We start from the raw sequence: 13,769 nt of genomic DNA on the forward strand, positions 1-13,769 counted from the left end.
AAAACACACAATCATGCCATTTGAGCATGACAAATTTCCTACACATTAACAACAACACTTTGCTGAAAACAACTATTCCTAACAATCAATTATACAATCCCAATTTAACTCCCTCAGTGAAGTTGAGGGTAGCTTATATTTCCTGTGAAGCACAATGATTGGATTCTACTCATTGCTTGTTCTACTCAGCTGTTGCATGTAGGAACATGGTGCGTAATAATCAAGTCATGTTGAAATCAAAAATGTAATTTTCCTGAAAAACTGTAATAATTTTTCTACGCAAATCCTTTTTAGTCTCCAGGTAATAAGTGCCCTGCAATTTCTCTATTGAGCAATAGGTGCATAACAGCATTGAATCAAATGTTTTGTTTTCAAATTTAAACAATTTATTGTAATCTTGGGTTACAAGTGATGAACCCTGTTAAAACACTCACTGCTGTTTTTTTTATGTTTGATGCATTTTCAATGTGTTTAGCTTTAATATATTCAAAAGTGTCAAAGAATATAGTTTGATTAAATCCTAATGTTTGTGTTAAATATGCTTGGGCTTTATCCCAGATTTCCTTTGGCGATTTAAAACTATCAAGAAAAGTACTGCAATTGCTGTAAGTCTCAAACATAAACAGAAAATGTGAGAAACGCTCACTTCAGCGGCACCTCATGAGGCATAAAAATGGAATGATAGAGCATAGAAGGAACCCATTAAGCTTATGATGCCAGTGGTAGCTCTCTAGCCAAGCAGTCTGATTATTCCCACTGCTCTTGCCACATAATGCAACCAATTTTCCCTCACAAATTTATGACCGGCTTTATTGTTCCAATATTATCATTGAATTTGCTTCTACCACTGTTTTAAAGCGGTGCATTTTAGATCACAACAATTTCCTGCTTTTAAAAAAAAAGTCACCTCTGGTTCTTATACTTGTAAGCATAAATCTGTGTCCATTTGTTACTGCCCCTCCTGTTTGTGCTGGCTCTGTAGTAAAGCTATTCAGTTATTTCCAGCAATTCTCACAATATGTCATGAATAACCTTTAGGTGTTTCCTTTTCTTTGCATCGTATTCACTCTGCTTGTATTCAGATTTCTACATTTAGTGTGACTTGTAATCCCAGGAATACAAGGCATATTATCACTTACCTTTCATGCTGTCAGTAGCGTCATATAGGGGCAATAATAGCCTCCAAAAGAGGTTGATGGTTTCGTAATCTCATTAACATCAGTCATGCAGCTGAATAAGTTTTGAAAAGTTACCATGCAAAATCTTCACTTGTTTCACATAATAGGTCCCTTTTAATGTGGAATTTGTGGCCCGATAAAGCAAATGCATCTTCAGTTGTCACTTTAGGTTAGAATCTGCATGGGTGCATTTTGACCAGTTCCATAGTGGACCTAAATAAGCCTGCCAAAGGGAAAATAGCAAGCTTTTCTTTAATTTGCTCATGGGATATGAGCATTGCTAACTACACAATCATTTATTGAATATCCTTAATTGCTCTGGAGAAAATGATGGTGAACTGATGCAGTCCTTGGGGTGCATGGGCACCAAAACAGTGCTGTTAAGTAGGGAGTTTCAGGATTTTGACCCTGTGACAGTGAAGGAATAGTGTTATAGTTCCAAGTCAAGATTGTGTCTGACATGAAGGGGAACTTGCAGTTGATGGTGTTCCCATACATTTGCTGTCCTTGTTCTTCCAGTTGTCAGATGTCATAGTTTGGAAGGTGCTTTCAGCCTTAAATGTTACTGAAGTGCATCTTGGAGCTGGTACTCACTGCTACCACTGTATGTCGATGTTGCAGATGATAATTGAAGTACCAATCAAGTGGAATTCAGTGATGGTAACACCATTGAATATGAAGGGATAATGAGGAGAAAGTGAGGTCTGCAGGTGCTGGAGATCAGAGCTGGAAATGTGTTGCTGGAAAAGCGCAGCAGGTCAGGCAGCATCCAGGGAACAGGAGAATCGACGTTTCGGGCATAAGCCCTTCTTCAGGAAAGCCCTTCTTCAGCCCTGAAGAAGGGCTTATGCCCGAAACGTCGATTCTCCTGTTCCCTGGATGCTGCCTGACCTGCTGTGCTTTTCCAGCAACACATTTCCAGCTATGAAGGGATAATGACTGATTTCTCTTTTGGATAATGACATTGCCTAGTACATTTGCCCTCGATGTAGTGCCAACCTTTTATCCTATTCTAAGATCAGACTAACCTACGTACCTTTCATTTTACTATCTTCCATGTGCCTAACCAAGAGTCACTTAAATGTCCCTAATGTACCTGACTCCACTACCATCGCTGACAGTGCATTCCATGCACCCATCACTCTCTGTGTAAAGAACCGACCTCTGACATCTCCCCTAAACCTTTCTCCAATCTAAACCTTAAAATGATGCCCCCTTATGATAGCCATTTCCACCCTGGGAAAAAAGTCTCTGGCTATCCACTCATTCTATGCCTCTCATAATCTTGTACACCTTTATCAAGTCACCCTTTATCCTTCTTCACTCCAACAAGAAAAGCCCTAGCTCCCTCAACCTTACTTCCTAAGACATGCCCTCCAATCCAGGCACCATCCTGATAAATCTTCTCTGCACCCTCTCTAAAGTTCCCACGTCCTTCCTGTAATGAGGTGACCAGAACTGAACACAAGATTCCAAATGTGGTCTAACCAAAGCTCTATAGAGCTGCAGCATGACTTTTAGATTCCCTACAGTGTGGAAACAGGCCTCTCGGCCCAACCAGTCCACACTGACCCTCCGAAGAGTAACCCACCCTTTGCAGCTCTTAAACTCAATCCCACTGCTAATGAAAGCCAACACACCATACATCTTCTTAAGAACTCTATCAATTTGGATGGCAACTTTTAGGGATCTATAGACATGGACCCCAAGATCCCTATGATGTTCTATATTGCCAAGAATCCTGCCTTTGACCCTATATTCTGCATTCACATTTGACCTTCCAAAGTGAATGACTTCACACCTTTCCAGGTTGAATTCTATCTGTGTCTTATTGGCCCAGTTCTGCATTCTGTAATGTCCTGTTACAACCTACAACAGCCCTCCACTCTATCCACCATGCCGCTAACCATTGTGTCATTGGCAAACTTACTAACCAACCCTCCACTTCCTGATCTAAGTAATTTATAAAAATCACAAAGAGTAGAGGTCCCAGAACTGATCCCTGCAGAACACCACTGGTCACTGAGTGCCAGGCTAAGTACTTTCCATCTACTACCACCCTCTGTCTTCTGTGTGCCAGCCAATTCTGTATCCAGATAGGCAGATTTCCCTGTATCCCATGCCTCCTTATTTTCTGAATGAGCCTACCTTGGGGAACCTTATCAAACACCTTGCTAAAATACATGTACACCGAACCAGTGCTCTACCTTTGTCAATGTGTTTTGTCACATCCTCAAATAATTCAGTAAGGTTTGTGAGGCATGACTTGCCCCTCACAAAGCCATGCTAACTATTTCTAATCAAACTGCGGTTTTCCAAATAATCATAAATCCTGTCTCTCAAAATCCTCTCCAATAATTCACCCACCACGGATGTAAGACTGACTGGCCTGTAGTTCCCAGCATTATCCCTATTCTCTTTTTTGAACAAGGAATAACATTTGACACCCTCCAATCATCAGGTACTACTCCAATGGACAGTGAGAATGCAAAGATCATTGTCAAAGGCACAGCAATCTTTTCCCTCATTTCCTGTAGTAACCTTGGGTATACCCCGTCTGGCCCAGGGGACTTGCCTATCCTTATGTTTTCCAGCACATCCTTTTTTAAAGCGTATCAACCTGTTTCATGCTAGCCTCACAAAGATCAAGGTCCCTCTCAATTGTGAATACTGAAGCAAAATATTCATTAAGGACCTCCCCTACCACCCCCAACTCCAGGCGCAAGTTCCCTCTACTATCCCTGATCAGCCCTACCCTCACTCTGGCCATCCTCTTGTTCCTCACATAAGTGTAGAATGCCTTAGGGTTTTCCTTCGTCCTACCTGCTAAAGCTTTTTTATGCCCCCTTCTAGCCCTTCTAAGTCCATTCTTCAGTTCCTTCCTGGCTACCTTGTGACTCTCTAGAGCCCTGTCTGATCCTTGCCTCCTCAACCTTATTAAGCTTTCTTCTTCCTCTTGACTAGATGTTCCACATCCCTTGTCACCCAAGGTTCTTTCATCTTACCATCCCTGCCTTGCCTCAATGGTGCAATTTGTGACACAAATGTTACTTTCTGCTTGTCAGCCCAAGCGTGGAGGTTGGCCAGATTTTGATACATATGGACACATATTATTTCAGGACCTGAAGAGTCGAGAGAGATGCAGAGCTTTGTGCAATCATTGGCGAACATCCCCACTTCTGACCTTATGACGGAAGGAAGGTCATTGATGAAGCAGCTCAAGGTTATTGTTGTTGTGGTTCTGTTCGCCGAGCTGGAAGTTTTTGTTGCCAACGTTTCGTCCCCTGGCTAGGCGACATCATCAGTGCTTGGGAGCCTCCTGCGAAGCGCTTCTTTGATGTTTCCTCCGGTGTTTATAGTGGTCTGTCCCTACCGCTTCTGGTTGTCAGTTTCAGCTGTCCGCTCTAGTGGTTGGTATATTGGGTCCAGGTCGATGTGTTTGTTGATGGAGTTTGTGGATGAATGCCATGCCTCTAGGAATTCCCTGGCTGTTCTCTGTCTGGATTGCCCTATGATAGTAGTGTTGTCCCAGTCGAATTCATGTTGCTTGTTGTCTGCGTGTGTGGCTACTAAGGATAGCTGGTCGTGTCGTTTCGTGGCTAGTTGATGTTCATGTATGCGGATTGTTAGCTGTCTTCCTGTTTGTCCTATATAGTGTTTTGTGCAGTCCTTGCATGGTATTTTGTACACTACATTCGTCTTGCTCATGTTGGGTATCGGGTCCTTCGTTCTGGTGAGTTGTTGTCTGAGCGTGGCTGTTGGTTTGTGTGCCGTTATGAGTCCTAGGGGTCGCAGTAGTCTGGCAGTCAGTTCCGAGATGCTCCTGATGTATGGTAGTGTGGCTAGTCCTTTTGGTTGTGGTATGTCCTCGTTCCGTGGTCTTTCTCTTAGGCATCTGCTGATGAAGTTGCGCGGGTATCCGTTTTTGGCGAATACCTTGTATAGGTGTTCCTCTTCTTCTTTTTGCAGTCCTGGTGTACTGCAGTGTGTTGTGGCCCTTTTGAATAGTGTCCTGATGCAGCTTCGTTTGTGTGTGTTGGGGTGGTTACTTTCATAGTTTAGGACTTGGTCTGTGTGTGTGGCTTTCCTGTATACTCTTGTAGTGAATTCTCCGTCTGGTGTTCTCTGTACCATCACGTCTAGGAATGGGAGTTGGCTATCCTTTTCTTCTTCTCTACTGCGACCCCTAGGACTCATAACAGCAATTTACCAACCACTACAGCGGACAGCTGAAACTGACAACCGGAAGCGGCAGGGACAGACCACTATAAACACCGGAGGAAACATCAAAGAAGCGCTTCGCAGGAGGCTCCCAAGCACTGATGATGTCGCCTAGCCTGGGACGAAAAGTTTGCAACAAAAACTTCCAGCTCGGCGAACAGAATCACAACAACGAGCACCCGAGCTACAAATCTTCGCACAAACTTTGATCAAGGTTATTGTGCCTGAGACACTATTCTGGAGAACTTGTGCAGAGATAACCAGGGACAGAGTTGTTTGGGATACCAGATACTCTGCCACAAAAGTATCTGGGGCTGATAACCCAGAAACCCCAACCTCTGCAATAGACAACATTTCCCCAAGCCCTGCATTTTCACATTGCAATCCTGCAATGCTAATGCTCTCAAGTATGTTGCTGGACACCATGCGATCGCTCTGCAGGGCCACTTGGGAGTTGCACAAGTAACAGCAGAAATGCTTTTTGTGCTCATGAATGGCAGTTTTGACACTGAGAAGAGGGACCAAGGGGAACTCCTGATCTTTCAGACCAAGTGAGTTATAGCCTGGAATATGTGGCTACATAAGGTGTAGCATAGGGGGGAAACAAGCAATTTAAATAATAAAAAGGGCCTATAACCTCTGTCACTTAAAGTAAATACAGTTAACATTTCCCTCCATGTAGCAGAATGGAAACTTTGCTTGGGTTTCTGCAGAGTGACTACATTACCCTCATACTCCCAGTGGTACAGGGGAAATCTCCAAATTAATGGATTTCTGTATCGGAATGGTGACCCCAGTAGGCAAGGAAGTGAGGAATAATCAACAATAACCAAAGGCACTCCTTGCTTGCACATTGGAAATACACAGTTAAATTTCTAATAGGATGGTCATGTATGAGGAGACAGTACCACAGGTATATTTTGCAGCCTCAGGTTGATGAACACTAAATGGGGGATGAAGTTAGGTCGAAATATGGTGAATTATAAATGGCGCAACCTTATTGAATTAAGGAGAGAGATATTAACCCAGCAACCAAACTGCAATCAGCCTAACATCGATAGTGCTAATACTTTGGACTATATTAATCTGGGAAAATATTAATTGGCACTTGGAACAATATGGAAAGCCAACAGGAATATTTTTTAAAAGAGCATTTATGTTGACAAAAAGTTCATTTGATCAAGTCATGGATATAGTTGATGAGAATTTTATGGAGGTATGGACTTTGAAAAAGGAATTTGCCAAACTATCTAATGGACTTCAAAGCCAAGTTGAAACCCATGAGTTTAAAGAGGCACTACCTGCAAGCATTCAAAATTGATTAATTGATAGAAAGCAGAGAGTACTGGTGAATGGTATAAGTTTGTGGATAACACAGAATGGGAAATGCTATTAGTACTGAAGATGATGGTAACTGACTTCCAGAGGATCTAATCTGGTGGAAAGGGCAGATGCATAACACAAAAAATATTAATGTAGTAAATTGTGAGTTAATTAGTTTTGTTAAGAAGAGAGGGAATGGATAATATAAACAATGAGTACAGTCAATCTTTTTTTATTCACCTCAGATGTTTTTGATTCACCTCCTCATAACCAAGATGGACACAAAGCTGGAGGAAAACGTGGGACCCTTGACATAACCCTGTTAAATTAGTGTCAGCTGGAATACAAAGGACAGAAAAAAAACACTGAAAAAGCTATTCAGATGAATTAGACATTTATCTCTACGTATAATCCTGAATGTGATATAGACACTGCACTTGACATGATTAGTCAATCCTGAAATGGATTGCTGTTAGCTTGCAGAAGAATTTCTACCATTTTACACTAAATGCATTCAAAGTCAGACAGAATAGTACAAAAGATTGAGGAATTTTAAGCACAAGTTACATCCTGCATAAATTAAGAATCTGTGATTTTTGTTTTCCCCAATGCTGATGTTAAAAATGCCTTGCATTGGAAACCAGCATTATCCACAAAACTGGCCTGATTTATTGTTTTTTGAAAGGTTGTCCATTTTGCAGGTGCTCATGATAATTCACTAGGTGAGTCTGCAAATTTGCTTACTGACAAAAATTAATCTGCAATTACTTTTGCATGGACTGACTGACTCCATTTTCTTTTAATATTTTGACACTATGAAGCTAATAATGTGGGCAAATATAAAGCGTGGAACATTTTAAAGGAACTGAGAAGGGAATAATCTTCTCATTTCATCCCCTTTTGGCAAGTTCAGTCACCAGCCTATGTTTCTGATCCCCTACCCCAGCTGCTCAAAAGAAATTGTTAAATTTATGGAAATTGTTAATTAAGTAGCTGTTGGCAATCATTTTTTTCATGTTTTTGTGTGTAATTCTTTGTTTTTATTTATTTATCTTTTACCATCTTTGCTGTTGGTTACCATTAAATGGAGTTAAGGCTTCGGACTAACTCGTTGTAGCATCAATTGATTGGAAGAAATGATAGTCAAGCGTGTAATTGCAAGGAGTTTATACAAGTGATACATGAAGGAAAATGCCCTCACTTCTGTTTCTTAATCTAATGTGTTTAATTATTATTTAGGGTTGCCTTAAGTCTCGGGTGAATTTGGAGAGGCAGTGGCATGGTTGTAATGTCACCGCACCATTAATCTCTAGACACAGGCTCTTGATTTGGGGACAGGGGTTCAAATTCCTCCATGGCAGGTGGTGAAGTTGGTATTCGATAAAAATCTGGAATAAAAGATAGTCGAATGTAATCTTGTAACCATTGTCATAAATACCTTTCTGGTTCGCTATATAGCTTTCATATTACTCCAGACCTCAGCAATGTGGTTGACTCTTAACTGCCCTCAGAACAATTCGGGATTAGCAACAAATACCGACCTAGCCAACAATGCCCATATTGCATGAATGTATAAAAAGAATAGACAAATGTTAAAACTGTGTGATGTAAAAGAGTAATACTTACAAGTTATTAAATTATCTTATGGTCCACTGAAGGATTGTTGACATAGATATGCTGTTACAACTCCCATTGATTTAAAAAAATACATATAGAATTACCTCTGTGTTTCACTGTGCGTAACAGTAAAATATACTTGACTTCTTTTGAGGCTGTCATCACCACTTAGATTACTGGTGACACACACAAACTAAGTGAGCCTCCCTTCTGTAACTCATTGTCATCTTTACTGGTGCTATCTATTAATATCCACTTACTAGCGTTTGGAAATGGGCTGTTTACCATCGTACCCGATGTTTACAGTTCTGGGGAGCTCATTGGTAATGAACAGGGAAGTCATCTTAAGATTTTACGAAAATCAACTCACCTCGGTAAAGGACTTTGGTGGACTGAGGCAGAATGAAGGGAGGTTATTCTTCCAGTTGAACAGAAGAGTAATCTCAGAAAAGGAGACCGGGCTTTCTTCAAGAAGATCAAAGAAAAGTAAGAAGTTATTGCAGGCACATAAGGAAGAAAATTACCCAAAATTGTTTGCAGATTCCAGATCATGCTCAAAATTGCACAGTGTCTTTGAAGCCAAGTTGGTTGTTTGCAATTCCAAAAATATCATTGCTACAGGAAGATTGATGTGCAACAACAAACATATTTTGCTCATTAGTATTGTTATAGGTTTCCCATGTTACAATTTCTGCTTTCTGTAATTGAGAATAGGAGAATCTGTTTGACAGAGATAGTTGGAGAGTTATGGAGCAAGGTGATACGTTCTGGGTTGATTAGGTTTCACGCAGGTCAAAATGGGGTATGGTAATTAGAGGCAACTAGGCATGTTAATTTAAACAAATGAGACTGGTCTTAAAAGATTCCCCCTTGGATTTCGTAAGGAGCAGTCAGTTCATAAATACTAATCTGAATTCATCTTTTGGTACTTGATTTATTTTCCATTATGTATAATGTCACAATAAAGGAAACAACATTTGTTTACATTGCAGGAAATGCTGCATAATTGCCAATTACACCGAATATCTTTTTGTGCTGATGACAAAACTGACAAGAAGATATTTACTTTTATTTGCAAGGATGCTGAATCGAATAAGCACATGTGTTATGTGTTCGATAGTGAAAAGTGTGTAAGTATAAAATACAATGAACTGTTACATTAATGGCTAGATTGTTTAGTAAGTTCCTACAGTAGAATGTGTGCAACACAATTTATAAGTGTGATCAATCAACTGCAATGGTTAATTTGAATAAGTTTGTATATTTTTGCAAAATGTATGGGTAAATCCAACATCATGCAGATTCTAAATAGGCATCCAAATGTGGCTTGCTGGATTCAGGTTTTAGTTGCAGCTGCTTGCCTTCGTTGACTTCAGGAATATGAGAAATGATGGGACTGTTGAGACTGCCAACTGCAGAAGCAGAAAGAGAAAACATGGCAGACCCACGGAGCTTCAATGAAGTCAGCAAGGATACATGACTCAAAAGGGCCCTTTAGCCTCCAACTTTTCAAAAATAAAACATTTGACATCAACATCATCGAGAAAAACTAAGTGCGGCACTTGTCATGACACCTGTTTACAGCAAGACTTGAATTCAACACCAGAGCACACATAGTCCTGCCTATGACGAGTGAAGTCATGGTGGCACTAAACTTTAGTAATGCAGCTTGCAGATGTCTTTTCGCAAGGAAGGTGACAATGGTTTACTTTCACGTGCAGGTTTTTGTTCAGGAGGAGAAAATGTTTGGATTTTCCCAAGTATAATGTGTAATGAATTGACTGCATCAGCATTGTATTATATTTTTCTCCTTCAAATGCTGGATGTGTTTTCTATTGGGAAGAAGTATGATTCCCTGAATGTTTGAACAGAAACATTTGAATGTCATTTGGCAGAGGTATTACTTCTTTTTACTGCAACTCCCTTTGAAACTCTTAATGTGTTATAACTGGATTAGTCTCCAAGAGGGACAGTGTTTACATTGGACGATAATAATTTGAGCAAGCTATTCTGATCAGCCATTAGTTCTGTGAACTTGTTTTAAACCTAATGTGTAAAAAATGATTTTTAAAAAGTTTTGGATCGATGGATGTAGTTTACTGCTTGTTCACTCCAGAGGATTTACTGGCAAGCATCTAATGAAGTTGGTGGTTGGGGAGCTGACCACTTTCCTGCTTTTATCAGAATTTAATCTTTGATGGGAAGGCTTGTGGAGAGTCTGGCTGCACTATTGCCAATTGAAAACCTTTGGGGGCAATTAAAGCTCACTTAAGGTCCTCATGCTGCCACCTCTGGTATTCATTCAGTAGTGGATGGGGTACCAACTTTGCATGGGCCCCAAAGAGCAAGTAAGTTAGGAGTCATCTGCACTTAAAGTTTCCTGACCAAGTGAGTGGTAATGGAAAAGGGTGAGCTGTGGAGAGCCATCCCCCTGCCCTTCCTACAAACAGCCTTACGCCCCAACCCTCCCTCTGGCTCTCATCTGTGCCTAGGGCAGACAACTATTCTGGATCTCAAGTGGCTGTGATACTTGCTACAGCCACTGCCTCCCAGTGGCACTGCTGAACATTGAAGAGCTGCCAGCCTATAATTGCTCAGCAGGTCTTGGTGAGCAGGTCTCCAAGCTCCTTAATGCTGGGATAGGCTGGCCATCTCATAGCCAACTGTCTCACTGGCCTTTAATTTAACAGGCCTTGCCAAAAATAAAAGTGACATGATGCTTTGCGATCACCTCCATTAAATTAAATATCATTCTCTGTTTCAGGCTTTAAATTGTTTGGTTATCTAAAATTGCTGGAAAAGTTCAATGACAAATAGTAAATATTTTATAATATTTTACCCCAATGGATAAATCAGCATAACAATCTAATGGCTAGATAAATAGCTTTGAAATTGAAGTGTTGCTATATACAAAGATGGCCAGAAAGGAGACTGTATTTAATTTCCTGAGATAGCTTACATGTCTTGCAGTATTATTGACCCCTCAAGATGGTGGTTGCAAATAACCAAAGGATAACGCTTACACTTACTCAGTAGTAGGTTAAAGTGCCTATTGTTGGAGCCCCTATACACATTCAAAAATGATTTCACTTGGGCCAGGCTGAAAACATTGAGAATGAGCATTGCAGTAGTGATCATTTGTTTAGCATTCCACAATTCACTCCTCATGTAAAGGGGCCCAAGGTAATGATTTTTCAATACTTGAAGCATCAGAAAGAACAAACAAATGTGGAGTTAGGCTATGTCTTGTTTAAAATTGTAAGCAAATACGGGATTGGTGGGACAAGCAATTCCATTGCAACTGATAGTTGGTGACAAAAAATTGCAACTTCTAAGTGTGACTCTTGAGACTAACGCCAAGGTCATAGTGACCCAAGTTGACTTCAGTGATTATACCACAAATTTAATATATTGGGACAAGCTGTCAAAGTACAACAATATTCCAGATGCTGCACAGAGATAGTAAAGACATTAGAAAGAAATGAAAACTTATGAACTTGAAATTAAAAAAAGAAATATTGCATAATAAATAAATGGCAGAATGGTTAAACTAACAATAAGCTCAAATCCTGTTGTTGGGAATGGGGGAAAATATTCCAGAATGACCTTCAATTAGACACATATGGTCAACATCACCTGTAGACCAATAGAAGATTGAAAAGAAGATTATACTGAGAGTACTCTCCCTTCCCCACATAGGAATTACAACCTATTAAGTAGGATGAGTGAATTCAAAAAGTATTTACTTCTGACTAAAACCAGATGGAAGGTTACATTTTATGCATTTTTATTGTTTTGTGGGTTTGGACAATTTATAACATTTCTAAAATAATACAAAAAATAAATTCTTAAATTTCATTTGGAGGAACAAAAATCAAGTTTATAAATGACTTTTAAAAGAAGACATAAAACTCAATCAAGTTATAGCTGGAATGGGACAAGATTTGTTTTAATAAAAAGTCTTAATTATGTTATTACAAATATGCATTTGCTTAACTTGACCACTTTTGATATTTCTTTCAGGTTTATAGGGCATATTACAATAATATTTGACTGCAACTCAAAATGTGTTAGGTTAAGATATTACCTTGCTTCCTTGTTGGTATTTTGCATAAACACCATTCACAAAAACAATAAAGACACAAAGCTCTATTATTCACCTGCAAGCAATAGAGATAGATTAGGTTTCTTATAGCGTAGCAACAGGCCCTTCGGCCCAACAAGTCCTCACCAACCCTCCAAAGAGTAACCCACCCAGACCCGTTTTCCTCTGACTAATGCACTTTGGGCAATTTAGCATGGCCAATTCATCTGACCTGCACACCTTTGGACTGTGAGAGGAAACCAGAGCATCCAATGGAAACCTGCGCAGACACTGAGAATGTGTAAAATCCACACACTCAGCCACCCGAGGCTGAAATTGAATCTGGGTCCCGGGCACTGTGCAGCAGTTGCGCTAACCACTGAGCCACTGTGCTGCCCCATAGCATGAAGGTGTCATAATTGTGTGCATTTGTATGGTCCAATCAAATCCATGTGGACATTTTCAGAACCAATATAATTGTGATTTTAAATTATTAACATAAATAAATAACTAAAGTAATGTTTAATGGTGGTTCTTAGTGGATGGTTCTTCAACCTAAAAATAGGTTGAAAGCATCTAGTACCTGAGAGGGAGCAAACCAGCTGGAAATTGGTCTGTTCAGTATAAAACTGGATGAATCAACACCCTACTGCCAGTACCAATGTCATATTTCTCATTTGCTATGTATGTCTTTGTATATGTTACTTGTTATGACAGAGGTGAAAATGGACTATCAATATTCAGCTTGCATAACTTGACTAGAATACTAGAAACTTTCATGGAGTAAAAATAATTTTACTGACCAGGCATTGCTGCTGTGATCACCTGACAATCCAAGACAAGGCACATGGAATATGTGAAGCCCTCTGTATCAGAATTATCATTTTAATCAAGAGGCACTGGAACTCAGTGAAGCATCAAGAAATTCTCTTCTTGTTTTACTCTCCTATATATGGCAATTGAGAGTTGAAAGATTCCCTACGACCATCCAGCTTGAAATGAAGCAATGACAGAGATACCAGAATCCGCAGAATGGTATATCAACAGCCTTTGAACAAAAAGAGAGTAAAAGCAAGGACTGATAACAGCAAGGATTTTGAAAACTCTTCTGTCCCTCCTGATCTCTTTGGAAAGGTCAGAAACTAGCTAACAAAAAATCAACTTGAAACAATTACATCCATTCACTGAGAACGCCAGAATATCTGGAGCTTCAACAGTATGGAAGAAATAAGGCAGCAGCACCACAGTTGGACTTTGGTCTTTTCAATCTCTCAACCCAAAGGACTCTTATGATCTGTAACTTTACCTGCTTTTATAACCCCTGTATGTACTAGGCACCCATCTGC

At 40.0% G+C, this 13,769-nt stretch overlaps 1 protein-coding gene across 9 annotated transcripts in view; it reads left to right on the plus strand.

The window, feature by feature from the left end:
- The window catches only part of gulp1a (GULP PTB domain containing engulfment adaptor 1a), a 384,626-nt gene that overhangs the window by 305,532 nt on the left and 65,325 nt on the right, over positions 1-13,769 (plus strand). For all 9 annotated transcript variants that reach the window (XM_087988648.1, XM_087988645.1, XM_043704093.2 and 6 more), the window contains one exon: positions 9,332-9,469. In XM_087988648.1, the coding sequence (XP_087844774.1) occupies positions 9,332-9,469 (138 nt within the window). The remainder of the gene's footprint in view (positions 1-9,331; positions 9,470-13,769) is intronic.

This window comes from Chiloscyllium plagiosum, unplaced genomic scaffold (genome assembly GCF_037043375.1).
Source record: "Chiloscyllium plagiosum isolate Xiang-an unplaced genomic scaffold, Cpla_swu_hap1 HiC_scaffold_7, whole genome shotgun sequence".
Taxonomy (NCBI): domain Eukaryota; kingdom Metazoa; phylum Chordata; class Chondrichthyes; order Orectolobiformes; family Hemiscylliidae; genus Chiloscyllium; species Chiloscyllium plagiosum.